The sequence below is a fragment of the Typopeltis vanoorti genome, chromosome 11 (genome assembly GCF_054136105.1).
Source record: "Typopeltis vanoorti isolate ZY-2024b chromosome 11, IOZ_Tvanoo_1.0, whole genome shotgun sequence".
Classification (NCBI taxonomy): domain Eukaryota; kingdom Metazoa; phylum Arthropoda; class Arachnida; order Uropygi; family Thelyphonidae; genus Typopeltis; species Typopeltis vanoorti.
Window position 1 is genome coordinate 49,770,319 of NC_143559.1, and position 14,825 is coordinate 49,785,143.

The 14,825-nt window shown below is 34.0% G+C and overlaps 1 protein-coding gene across 1 annotated transcript in view; it reads right to left on the reverse strand.

Moving 5' to 3' along the window:
• Positions 1-281: 281 nt before the first annotated feature.
• LOC150101565 (protein jagged-1-like) overlaps positions 282-14,825 on the reverse strand; it is a 246,161-nt gene continuing 231,617 nt past the window's right edge. The window contains exons 20-21 of the mRNA XM_090400841.1: positions 12,729-12,888; positions 282-754 (exon numbers count right to left, since the gene is read on the reverse strand). Of these exons, the coding sequence (XP_090256967.1) occupies positions 282-754; positions 12,729-12,888 (633 nt within the window). The remainder of the gene's footprint in view (positions 755-12,728; positions 12,889-14,825) is intronic.

The window sequence follows — 14,825 nt, forward strand, 5'->3', positions numbered from 1 at the left end:
AACAGAAAAGGACATGCAAATGTATCCATTTGTATTATTTAAGCTCTCATAATTATAAATAGCCTCTTAGATATCACAGGATTTCAACCATAAAAACTGCTCCTAGATGTCTCTGTCACTTTCACTGGTAATGGAACAGAGTTCTCATTTTCTGGCACAAAGATGTCAATCTTCAAGTCAGTGCTTGATCTGATGAAATTACATATTCACAAGGATTGCAGTAGTCAGGTCATAGGAAACATGGAGACATAATAAATAGCACAGTTCAGCATTTAATAGTATTATACAATAAGTTCTGAATCTGGTAGTTTCTTTTGGTGTGATACTTTCAAAGTATTGTTCTTTTCTACATCTTTTTCACTAGAAATAATTGTATTTTTTTGTGATTCTGGTGATTTTGCTTTATATATTCTACTAGGAAATCCACTCTGCTCTGAATTAAAGTCTACTGCTTCAGAAGAAGAACTGTTTAAAACATTAACAGATGATCGAACACCACTACTGCATCCTGGAGTGGAAGGATGATGTAACGGGTTATGATAGCGTCGTATATTCTCCTCATTTTGGTTATTAGATTTTTCTTCAGCTTCTAAGTGTTCTAACTTGCTGCTTGCCGATCTTGGCAAGGATTGGCATCGAGACTGAGATGTTTTTTTCTTATAGTGATGACAGTAATACCAGATTCCACCTCCCAATGCCAAAATCATTATTAATGAAAGGACGGACACAAGAAGAGGTACCAATATTCTTTTTCCTATAAGAAATAAACAGAATATACAAAATATAAATAAACAGTAAGAAAAAATAAAATATAAAGCATGTGAAATTATATTTTCCAAGTACTGGTCCAAATTAATATAAAATGAATCATCATTCATTCAATATTACTGTCTTAAAACTAATGCCATTATATATTAACTTTACATGTTAGCTGAATTAGCTAATTCAGCTAATACTATGATATTTGTTCTAACATCAGACAACAATTTACCCACACATGAACCAAAACATTATGACCACTCTGTCAGTTTCTAGCTAACAATATATATATATATATATATATATATATGTTAAAGATACCAAGCTATTTTAAACCTGGTTTTACTCCATTTCCCAAGTAAGTAAACAGACAAACAAATCAAGTTTGCGCCTGCGCATATTGCAAGTCTAGCTGACCCTCAAAGTAGTGCAAGTCAAGGCAACTCGTGGTAAAGGTAGAATAAGCTCTGATCACTATTCTTAATATTTACCCTTAATGCACAGCCCATCTCCTTGAGGAGATGTATGATGCTTTGTATTAAAGGCAAGGGGCCACTACCCAGACCGGTTTCGATCTTTATTGAGGTCTCATCAGTGGGAGCCAGGCTAGAAATACCAAGATTTTAGTAATACAGAGCTTATAAGTATTTTACCAGAACCAGTTACCATAAGGTGTTTTCTTCTTCTTCTTCTTTGAGTGCCATCTCCTATCGGAGGTCGGCAACCACCTTGGCAAATTTTGAGCGATTCTCAGCTACTCTGAGCAGTCTCTCAGAGTTCATACCAGTCCACTGTCTGATGTCTGCCAGCCAAGATTTTCTTCGTCTTCCTTGTCCACTTCTTCCAATTTATTTTCCCTTTTATAATGAATTGAAGTATCTTATATTTTTCATTACGAAGTAGGTGACCAAGATATACAATTTTCCTTCTTTTTATGGAATCTAAAAGTTCACGTGATTTCCCCATTTGTTCCAGTACTTCCTGATTGGACGTTTTTGCTGTCCATGGGATTTTTAACATTCGCCTGTATAACCACATCTCAAAGGCTTCAAGTCTTTTTATTAATGTTGTTTTTAAGGTCCAAGTTTCTGCACCGTACAGCAGTACAGACCATACATAGCATTTAACCATGCCTGCTCTAAGTTTAAACTGCGGTTACACAGTGTTGATTTCATCAAGAGAAAATTTTTTCTTGCCATTTCAATTCTAACTTTTATTTCCATTTCTGGATTGCAATCTTCATTTAACCAGCATCCGAGATATTTAAACTTTGCCACTCTTTCTATTTGTTTCCTATTTAAAGAAAGTGCTAAATTAAGAATTGGTTTCTTACTTATGACCATGAATTTAGTTTTGGTGATATTTATTTTTAATCCCATTTTTTCACTCTCTTCATTTATAAGTTACAAAAGATTTTGAAGATCCTGAATATTGTCAGCCAGAAGAGCTGTATCATCAGCATATCAGATGTTACTGATGATTTCACCATTTACACTAATCCCTTCCTTTCTTCCTTCCAAGACTTTTTGAAATATGGCTTCTGAGTAGATGTTAAAAAGAAGAGGTGACAGCACACATCCTTGCCTTACTCCTCATTTGATGTTAATGGAGTCTGTAATAATGTCATCAACTTGAAAAAGATGCCTTTTGGTTCCAATATAAGTTTTCAATGATCCTGATGTCTTTACCATCTAATCCAATTCTTTTTAATAGTACAATCATTTTAGCATGTTGGACTTTGTCAAATGCTTTCTCAAAGTCGATGAAGCAAATTAATATTTCCTTGTTTTGGTCAATACATTTTTTTGAAATAAGATCTGAGAACAGAAAAGGGCCTCTCTTGTTCCCAAGATGTTTCTAAAGCAGAATTGGGTATCACTGATGGTGTCTTCACATTTTCTGTATATTCTTTTTTGAATTATTTTCAGAAACATTTTGAGAATGTGACTCATTAGGCTGATCATTCTATAGTCATTACAAGTTTTCGCATTTACTTTTTTAGGTAGCATGATGAAGGTCGACTGTAACCAGTCTTGAGGGATTATGCCTGTACCATAGATCTTATTAAATAGCTTTACTAATATGTTAATGTTGTCACCTTCTAATAACTTTACTATTTCTGCTGGTATTCTATCTGGTCCTAGAGCTTTACCATTTTTAGCTGAGTTTAGTGCACATTCTACCTCTGATCTTAAAATGCATGGACCTTCCATATGTTCATAAGTATTTTCTGGGTTCTGTCTGTTATCAGTAAAGAGTTCTATATATTTCATCCATTCTTGTATTTTGTCATACAAGAATTATATCCAAAAAGGATATAATTTCTCCCTTTTTGTTTTGAAGGATACAGAATTGTTTTTTCTTACATATACCTGAGGTCTCTTTCATCTTTTTGTGTAGATTAAAATTGTCATGCTTTTCCTGTACAATTTCTATTTCTTTACATTTTTCATTCATCCAGATTTCTTTTGCTTCTTTGATCTTGTGTTTAATAATTTTCTGAACCTCTGTATATTTTGTTGGATTATGATTTTTATATGATCTGCGTTGATCCATGAGAGAAAGAATTTCATCAGTCATCCAATCTTTCTTTTTTACTGCTCTATTAGGACATAAGGTATTGGTATATTTCTCTATGAAGACAGATTTCAATTTGTCCCATGATTCATCAACCCTCATGATGTCATCATTCTGGATAAGTGTCATCAATCTTGATTCAGATCTTGACTCAATTTGCTTCTTATCTCTGTGTTTTTTTAATTTTCCCAAATCAAACCTTTTTTTGTTGATGTTTCTTAAGTATAGCTTTCAGTCTAAGTTGTAACTCTGCCACCAGTAGGTTATGATCAGAAGCAATATCTTTAATAAGGTGTTTTAACCTTATTAAATAAAAATCTCTGGATGAGATATAAATGTAGAAAGTATTTTACCTTGGGTATAATAAATGTTAAAGATACCAAGCTATTTTAAACCTGCTTTTACTCCATTTCCCAAGTAAGCAAACAGACAAACAAGTCAAGTTTGTGCCTGCCTTGGGAAATGGAAAATGGAGTAAAACCAGGTTAAAAATAGCTTGGTATCTTTAACATTTATTATACCCAAGGTAAAATACTTTCTACATTTATATCTCCTCCTGAGATTTTTATTTAATAAGGTTAAAATACCTTATGGTAACTTGTTCTGGTAAAATACTTATAAGCTCTGTATTACTAAAATCTTGGTATTTCTAGCCTGGCTCCCACTGATGAGACCTCAATAAAGGTCGAAACTGGTCTGGGTAGTGGCCCCTTGCCTTTAATACAAAGCATCATACATCTCCTCCAGGAGATGTGCTTTGCATTATGGGAAAATATTAAGATTAGTGATCAGAGCTTATTCTACCTTTACCACGAGTTGCCTTGACTTGCACTACTTTGAGGGTCAGTTAGACTTGCAATATGTGCAGGCGCAAACTTGATTTGTTTGTCTGTTTGCTTACTTGGGAAATGGAGTAAAAACCAGGTTTAAAATAGCTTGGTATCTTTAACATTTATTATACCCAAGGTAAAATACTTTCTATGTATGTATATATATATATATATATATATATATAGAAGGTGAGTTTGCTGATCTCATATGGAGGTAGAGGTTTTTTTCTCCCAGAAACCTGGTTTTTAATCCCATGTATAGGTAAATTAGCCTTGAGAACACAAGCAGTTCACAGACAAAAAATATTAGTGGTCGTAGTGTGGGCAGTAGATGGTGTTGTGTGTAGATGATGATGGTTGTAGTAGCTCTGTGTAGTTGGTTAAATGGTGAAGACAGAGAGTACAACACCCAGTGATGAGTCCTTGGACTCCTTGGAGGTGTCAGGTAATAATAATAATAATAATAATATTATTATTATTATTATTAAAATATAACATTAAATAAAACATTATGACCACTCTGCAAATTTCTAGCCAACAAGACTGCATGGTTGGTCAGAAACATGCTGGTGGTAGTGATATTCTGGTATGGAGATTATTCTCATGGATATTGCTTGGTTCTGTCATCAATGGGAAATGTTTTGGACCAGGTATTGTCCTACATGGTGACAATGTGGCCTGATGGAACTGGACTCTTCCAGCAAGACAATATTCCATGTCACAAGACTTTCATTGTGCAAGTATGGTTTGAAGGGCATATCCAAGTATTCCATGTACTTCTCAGGCCGCCTAATTTTCCTGATTTGAATATCATCAAATATTTGTGAGATCATGTGAAAAAGACCAGTTGATGTTACTGACGTCCAGGATATTATTCTGTCTAGTTGGCTCAGAATACCTCGACACCTTCACTTATCTAATAGGATCAATGAAATAATAGGGACAGTGAAAGTGATATCTTCGCTAAAAGAGATCAAACACATTACTAGGTAGGTAATCATAATGTTTTGGTTCATAATATGTGTGTGTGTGTGTGTACAATTGCACATTATTCAGCAATAATGCTGTTGAAAACATAAACAACATAAATAGTTAAAATAATGCAGAATGGTTAAGACAGAATTGTTATTACCTTAAATTTTCTTAAATTATACTATAAATTAAATCAAAATCCAAAACTATTATTATAGATGAATCTCCATTGTTCAATACAGTGATCTTATAAAATGTAACCATATCATTAAAACAAAATTACCATTTAACCAACCTTTACATGGAAATTATTTGCATCAATCCAGTTGCATTCTAACTCTAGCCAACCTCTCTAAACTTTAACTATTATTCCGAAAATACTACATCACAGAACAGTAAGAGCACTGTTAGTTACTTTGCATTCTCTTAATACATGTGATAATCAGTCTCTTATCTTTCTCTGCTGTTGTACCAAATGATATTCCCTTTCCTCCAATATGAAATACATGACAAAATATTTAGCGAATATTTACACTATATTCTGCTGCTGTAACTCTCCAAGCAACCTAGCTGACATCTTCCATAACCATGCTTTCTTTTAAAAAATCATTTATGCATGACCTGTCCTGCAAGCTTGTTTTCATATTACATTTGCTCATTCCTCCACATCTGTTACTCTTTTCTGGTCTGATATTCTACTACTTATGCAATTGCTGGCTATGTTTCTGCTTATATTTCTTTTGCAATATCTTCTCCATCTACAGCCCCTTAATCTCATTATTCATCCACTTCATGCTTATTTTCTTTATTTTCCTAACTCTTGGAATTCAAAATCTAAGACAGCTACTTTCAAACAGTCTTTTACCATTCTCCAAGCATTGTTAATCTCCTTCCCATCACATGTACTGCAGCTGCATCTGTTGTCTACATAACCCTATGCATTATAGTTCTACAGCCTCCCCTCAGTGGAGCACTGGAAGCTGTGTAGCCAGTTTCCAATTAAACTATGTGATCTTTTTCACCAATTGGAGACAAAAGAATACTTCATTTACTATCACCACTTGTTATCTCTATCATATTCTGCATTAAGGAATGGTCCTGACGACAACCTAAGAAATTCATTTTCCCCTTTTTTTTTCATATGCTCTTTTCTTTTTACAATATGTTAAAATAAGTACAGATATCCCTTGCTTAACACAGGATTCGATTAACGCTGTGAAACTAATTGCGGCAATCCCTTGATATACGCGGCAAGAGTTTTGATTAACGTGCCTTTAACCCTGCGGAGCTCGCAACTGATCTGACAGTTTATGATTGTGTAAGAATGTTTAATATAAATATTCTTACACAATTCAGTGTATAGCTTAGAGGCCATGGGTAGCTGTGCATTCATATGTTACGAGTGATATTCCGCCTGTAAATTGTATCTGAGAGATACCGCGACCTCTGATATCAGTATAGTATAGTTTGTTGTTTTTTTTATTCTTTGTTCAATAATTTCTAGATTGTAACTGAAAATAAATAAACCATCATGTATTACTGAAATAGAGAGCCAAAGACTTATTTATCATACATGTCCTCTAGGAGATGTGCTTTACATTTATGGAAAATACTAAGGAAAGTGATCTGGAACTTACTTCACCTTTACTACGAGTTGCCCGTAAGGTTGCTTATGCTTGAATCTGCCAAAATTTTTAGTTTCTATATATTCGGCACGAAACTCTTGTAGTTTCTATATTCGGCTATGAAATAATGTTGGATTCAATATCCACTTAATTTATGCCATCATGTATTTGTCGAGGTCTGAGGAGTCATTTTGCTTGTTATCGTAGAGTTTATGCCGATAAGAAAAAAATTAAAACTGTTCAAACGATTCTTGATAACTTCTTTTGATAACAAAATTGCAGTAAATAATGTAGGCACAAGTATTTATTAAACACTTACTTTGCATTCATTTTTTATCTTTCCTAAAACAGTGCCATATCAAACGAATTATTAATACAGTAATAGATCATGGACAAATTGTAATTTTTACCATTGATTATTAGATTTGATTAACGCGATTTTCATGTGTGTGGTAACATCGAGGGATTAATTAATCACGTTAACCGAGGGATACCTGTACTAGGACAACATTATGTTTTACAGAAACCTAAATTTATTGCACACAGACCTCACTAGTATGCAAGTGCAACTTTGGCCCTTATCACACTTTCTGCCTAACTAAGAATACCTCTATTCTTAGAAAGGCAGTGTTGTTGTTGAATGCACTGACTTGAGCTACAGTCAAGCTTTTTCGTATAATTTTTTTTTTCTGTGAAACCATGTTGCTAAAGCACCTGCAACATGATATGGTACACTGTCATTTTGAAAAAGATATGGATCTATTCTGTAAAACTGCCACAATATACAAAGTACTGCATTAACCAGAATTATTAGCATTATTGTTGGAAATTTAATAGTCATGAGAAAAATGCATTATATTGTCAACAGCATGTATTTTCTGGCTTGTTTTCTTGTTCTGTTCAGAAGGGAAAAAAATCAACTTTACATGAAAAAAACTGCAGCACCTTTGTATGAGACCAACAATTACCATCAGATAGCTTGAATTATATGCAATACACATACTGTATCCAAACTCTCATCTATCCCAATGGCTTTAACAGGCCTTTAAGGCCCACAACCTTCCAAGCATGCTGGGATTTCGTAACCGAAATACGAGGATAGAATGGTCACTCCTATGCCTCAAATCCAAACTCTCATGCAGATTTATTTTTCTGCTCTTGAAAAGTTACTTTTATTCAATAATAAAATTAGACTGGGATATATATATATTGGCTAAAGATTTTAATAACACATTAAGCCGACTAATTTCGCCAACTTGACAGTTGGCTTACATAATACATACATAAGGTGAATAAAAAACATTTTAAAAGTCAAGAAAGAAACTTAATGAGTACTAAACATTATACAAATTCAAAAGATGCATTACATGTGATGTAATGTCAGACATTGTTATGCAAGTGCATTGTGTAATTTGCAGCGAAGTTAAATTCTGGTGTACTAAGTGATCTTATGACGGTCTTCCTATATCAGCAAGGATTATCCCTTGGTTCCTATTGAGGCTGCCTTTTGAATGGATTAAAATTTGAATGGACGAAAGTCTTCCTCTAAATATGGCATAGAACTTTTGTCCCATTCAATGTTGTGATTGGTATTTGAGAAATGAAAGGCTAATCCAGAATTATCTTTTCTATTATTATTACCATCTCGGATGTGTTCTTTTTTCTTTTATTTCCAAACTTCTGAAAGTTTGTCCTACATAATTTAAACCACATGAACAAGGGATGTTGTAAATGTCAGGATGTTTGAAGAAAGCACTGTTATCCTTTGGGGATCTTAGCAAGTTGTGAATTGTCTTAATTGGTTTGAAAGTTACTCTTATTTCATATGGTTTAAGAAGTGTTGCAATCTTATGTAAAACTATAACAGCATAAGGAATGGCAATGGAAGATTTGTATTCAGTTTGTTTGGGTTGCTTTTGAGAGGGGTTGGAGAAAAGTATCTTTCGAATTAGATTTTAAAGATACCAAGCTATTTTTAACCTGGTTTTACTCCATTTACCCAAGTAAGCAAACAGACAAACAAGTCAAGTTTGCACCTGCAAGTGTTGCAAGTTTAACTGACTCTGCACGTAGTGCAAGAGCAAGGCAACTCATGGTAAAAGTAGAATAAGCTCTGATCACTAATCTTAATATTTTCCCATAATGCACAGCACATCTCCTGGAGGAGATGTATGATGCTTTGTATTAAAGGCAAGGGGCCACTACCCAGACCAGTTTCGACCTTTATTGAGGTCTCATCAGTGGGAGCCATGCAAGAAACACCAAGATTTTAGTAATACAGAGCATATAAGTATTTTACCAGAACAAGTTACCATAAGGTGTTTTAATCTTATTAAATAAAAATCTCAGGAGGAGATATAAATGTAGAAAGTATTTTACCTTGGGTATAATAAATGTTAAAGATATCAAGCTATTTTTAACCTGGTTTTACTCCATTTCCCAAGTAAGCAAACAGAAACAAGTCAAGTTTGTGCCTGCCTTGGGAAATGGAAAATGGAGTAAAACCAGGTTAAAAATAGCTTGGTATCTTTAACATTTATTATACCCAAGGTAAAATACTTTCTACATTTATATCTCCTCCTGAGATTTTTATTTAATAAGGTTAAAACACCTTATGGTAACTTGTTCTGGTAAAATACTTATAAGCTCTGTATTACTAAAATCTTGGTATTTCTAGCATGGCTCCCACTGATGAGACCTCAATAAAGGTCGAAACTGGTCTGGGTAGTGGCCCCTTGCCTTTAATACAAAGCATCATACATCTCCTCCAGGAGATGTGCTTTGCATTATGGGTAAATATTAAGATTAGTGATCAGAGCTTATTCTACTTTTACCATGAGTTGCCTTGGTCTTGCAATACGTGCAGGGTCAGCTAGACTTGCAACGCTTGCAGGTGCAAACTTGACTTGTTTGTCTGTTTGCTTACTTGGGAAATGGAGTAAAACCAGATTAAAAATAGCTTGGTATCTTTAACATTTATTATTCCCAAGGTAAAATACTTTCTACATTCGAATTAAATTTTTTGGATGGCCGTTATCTTTCAGGGTTTCTGATATGCGAGTTAATTCATCCATGAGAGTTTTCTCTTCTGCTACGATGTGAGTAGCTCTATTTTTGAATATATGTATGATACTCAAATTTTGAGATATATGGTGTGAAGAAGAAAAATGCAGATATTGGAAGTTTTTTCACTTAGTTAGACTATAAATTATATATTTAGTTTAATCATTTATCAAAGTGTAAGGAAACAAAGTTTGAGCCTGAGGTAATTTCAGGACTGGGGCAACTCGTGGCAAAGGTAGATTGACTTCACATAACTTGCCTTAGTATTCCATAATGCAAAGCACATCTCCTTATGGACATGTATAATGCTATGCATTAAGGGAAGTGTCACTACCCAGACCGGTTTCGACCTTTATTGAGGTCTCTTCAGTGGGAGCCAGACCCAGAGTTGATACCAAGGTTGAAGTAAAGGTATCGCACCTTATTATTAAATTACTCTGGATTAGGGAAAGATGTTGGAAGTGTTTATGTTATATCCTTTTAATCCTTTATGACTTCTACATTGCTTCACCTTCAAATGGAATGGAACGATATACAAACAATTAGCCAGTCTTGTATGGGTAGCCCTCTATTTGCCCCCCCCCCCCGCTTTGTGCAGACCTATTTATGGAAAAACTAGAAAAAGCCATTCTTTCACAATTAGACCCAAAATCTGTGGTTTGGTGGAGATATGTCGACAACATTTTCATCATATGGAGAAATACAGAAGCATGTTGAAAATTTATTTATCACTAGGTTAGACTATAATAGATTTAGTTTAATCCTTTATCCCAGTGAGAGCAAACAAAGTTTGCGCCTGAAAATATCTTCAGGACTAAATATAGTGTTGTACTATCTTATCCAGTAAGTAGTGCAACACCAAGGCAACTCGTGGCAAAGGTGGAGACTGTTGTACTATCTTATCCAGTAAGTAGTGCAACACCAAGTTGCCTTGGTGTTGCACTACTTACTGGATAAGATAGTACAACACTATATTTAGTCCTGAAGATATTTTCAGGCGCAAACTTTGTTTGCTCTCACTGGGATAAAGGATTAAACTAAATCTATTATAGTCTAACCTAGTGATAAATAAATTTTCAACATCTTTCTCTAAATCCAGAGTAATTTTTAAAAAAGGTGATAAACCTTTTGGCAACTCCCATAGGCACAGATGACTTGCTACTGCTTCTGCCTGGTATCTCCAGCTCTGGGCCTGGCTCCCACTGAAGAGACCTCAATAAAGGTCGAAACTAGTCTGGGTAGATGGCCAATCCCTTTAATGCATAACAGTATACATATCCACATAGGAAATGTGTTTTGCATTATGGGAGATACTGGGTTAGAAGTGCCTGGTAGCTTGCTCCACCTTTGCCACGAGTTGCCTTGGTGTTGCACTACTTACTGGATAAGATAGTACAACACTATATTTAGTCCTGAAGATATTTTCAGGCGCAAACTTTGTTTGCTCTCACTGGGATAAAGGATTAAACTAAATCTATTATATTAAATACAGAAGCAGCAGTTTTGGATTTCTTAACCAAGATTAAACTCTTCCAATCAAAAAATAAAGTTCACCTTAGAACTTGAGAGAGATAGAAAATTACTGTTTTTAGATACCTTAATTACAAAACAAGTGGATGAACATATTAACCTAACGGTTTACCGCAAACCGACTCGCACTGGCTGGTTATCTGCACTTTTCATCTTCACACCATATATCTCAAAAGTTGAGTATCATACATATGTTCAAAAATAGAACTACTCGCATCTCAAGGATGAATATCAGAAACCCTGAAAGACAACGGCTATCCAAAAAATTTAATTCAAAAGATAATTTTCTCCAACCACTCCCAACAGCAACCCAAAGAAACTGAATACAAATCTTCCATTGCCATTCCTTATGCTGGGATAGTTTTACATAAGATTGCAACACTTCTTAAACCATATAATAAAAGAGTAACTTTCAAACCAATTAAGACAATTCACAACTTGTTAAGATCACCAAAGAATAACAGTGCTTTCTTCAAACATCCTGGCATTTACAGCATCCCTCGTTCATGTGGCTTAAATTATGTAGGACAAACTTCCAGAAGTTTGGTAATAAGAAAAAAAGAACACATCCAAGACAGTAATAATAACAGAAAAGATAATTCTGGATTACCTTTTCATTTCTCAAATACCAATCACAACATTGAATGGGACAAAAGTTCTATGCCATATTTAGAAGAAGACTTTCGTAACCGAAACTTCAAAGAAGCTAATTGATAATCCATTCAAAAGGCAGCTTCAATAGGAACCAAGGGATAATCCTTGCTGATATATGGAAGACCCTCATAAGATCACTTAGCACACCAGAATTTAGCTTCACTGCAAATTACACAATGCACTTGCATAACAATGTCTGACATCACACATGCTCCATGCATTTGATGTAACGCATCTTTTGAATTTGTATAACGTTTAGTACTCGTTTATGTTTCTTTCTTGACCTGTTTTAAGCTGTTTTTTATCACCTTATTTATGCCCAGACGAAGCCAACAGTCAAGTTGGCGAAACTAGTCGGCTTAACATGTTATTAAAATCTTTGGCCAATATATCCCAGTCAGTGGTCGAAAAAAATTAGAATTATCAAGTTACTTTTATCATGTTCTGTATCCAAGGGAAAGAAAACAATAAGAATAAAAGGTGGGGAGGGGGGGGGGAGAACTAATTGGCTAATTACTTCTGAAGATAACTGAAAAGTTTATAAAAGCATTTAGGGATTACTACCATAAATGTGGGAACAGTGTAATATGACAAAAATATCAAAGAGAAAGCAACAAAGAAAATTCAGGTTACATACAATATAACCACTGAAAATAACAAAAGTTAAAAGAGAAAGAAAATCTGATATATATCGATTGTTTATTTCACTGTGGCTTACCTTTATTTTCAGCTGCATTCACCATAGAAGTTTCTACTTTCACTTCAATAACAGCAGCTAAAAGAGAACTGTTGTGCTTTCTGCTTATAAGATCTGTCATTTTCTTTAGAACTGTACTGATTACTCTAAATACATCAATATCAGATCTGTCATAAGTTGACTAGAAACAAACAAAGAAAATCTCTTTACACTGCTGATATATAGAAACTAACAAGAATTCTAACTTTATTCTATTTACATAAAAATTATCTTGTATAAGTTAACTATAATTATGAAAATAATAGAAACCATAATTTATTTGAAAAATATGTATCATTAATGTTAAATATGTGGATATCAAAAGCACTCTATTAAATATTTTGTCTACTGTTATGGCATTGTTATTATTTGGAATTTCAGGAGTTAAAAACTTATGTGTCTATTATAGTCTTTCTTAAATTTATCAGCATTACCACACTTATTGAAAGTTTATTTTTCACTTGGTTAGAGTATAATAAAATTAGTTTAATCCTTTATCCAAGTGTGAGCAAACAAAGTTTGCGCCTGAAAGTATCTTCAGGACTGGGGTAAGGTGGTACAACACCAGGACAACTCGTTGCCCTGCTCTAACCAAGTGAAAAATAAACTTTCAACATCTTTCTCTAAATCCAGAGTAATTTATTAAAAAAGGGTGGCACACCATTTGGCAACTCCTATAGGTGGAGATGACCTGCTAATGCTTCTGCCTGGTATCTCCACTTGGGCCTGGCTCCCACTGAGGAGACCTCAATAAAGGTCGAAACCACTGGGTAGTGGCCCTTCCCTTAATACATAACATTAGACATATCCGCAAGGAGATGTGTTTTGCATTATAGGAGATACTGAGATAGGGGTGTTGGTATCTTGCTCCACCTTTGCAACGAGTTACCCTGGTTACCACCTTACCCCAGTCCTGAAGATACTTTCAGGCGCAAACTTTGTTTGCTCACACTTGGATAAAGGATTAAACTAATTTTATTATCACCACACTTAGTATCCTTACTGTCAACAATGTTAACTTTCAGTGATGATTTCTTACTCTAATTCATTATATTTAATTAATTGATCAATAATTGATGGTGAATATACAGATACCAAAAGCACTCCATGTTTTTTTTTTTTTTTTTTTTTTTTTACTATTGCTATTTTATTATTATACTACATATAAAAATTTTAAATTTAGTATTATGATATGGTTATTACTTGCAATTCCCAGACTGGCAAACTATACTGTGCTTACATCTTTTCTTAAATTCATCATCATCAAGACAGTATGTGAGGATATTGGCTGAATTGAAAGTTTAAACCCATTTAACTTTTAGTGATCACTCTCTCTCTCACACACACACACACTTTCTCAATATCCTTAATTGTTTTTATTCTGTTTACCAGATGATCTGAAAATCTGTTTACATATCTAGCTCATACACCCTTTCAATATATTTCATTATTTGATTTTTATTTACCATATTCTCTAACTTACATTTCACAAATCTATGTCATAAATGACAACGTTTCATAATATTTTCCACTATCTATGTAATCAAATCAAAGGGACCGTTTACCATTGTTTGTCACCATTTCCTGGAATGTAGTCTCAGTCATCTAGGATGTAACAGAAAGATCACAAGGTTTCCTTACTAATGTTCTAAACAATTTTTTTCCCCAACTGTTCTGTTATGTTTAGGTTTCCAATTTGATCAGCTACCTCTCTCCACTTTTTACAATTAGAAAATCATTAAATGTTTTGATAAAAAACCTTAGGCTTGATCTTTTATTTGCCATTTTAGTATCCCCCACCCCCATTTTCAGAAAATGCTCTGCAACTTTAAATTAACTCATTTTATGCATTCTTGAATAATAATAATATGAATGTTCTTCCTAATGTTGTACATCATTTTTAAGTAAACCAATGACATTAAAAAGCATGCACCTGTTAGCACTACTGACTTCTCTTAGAATTTTGTGGTGTCCATTCCTTAAATCATTTTTTGTTTCTAACTCAACTCCAGATACATAAACCACTATCCTTTTATCATTATTCTGACAGGATAAAGATGTTTTCTAATTAAATACACA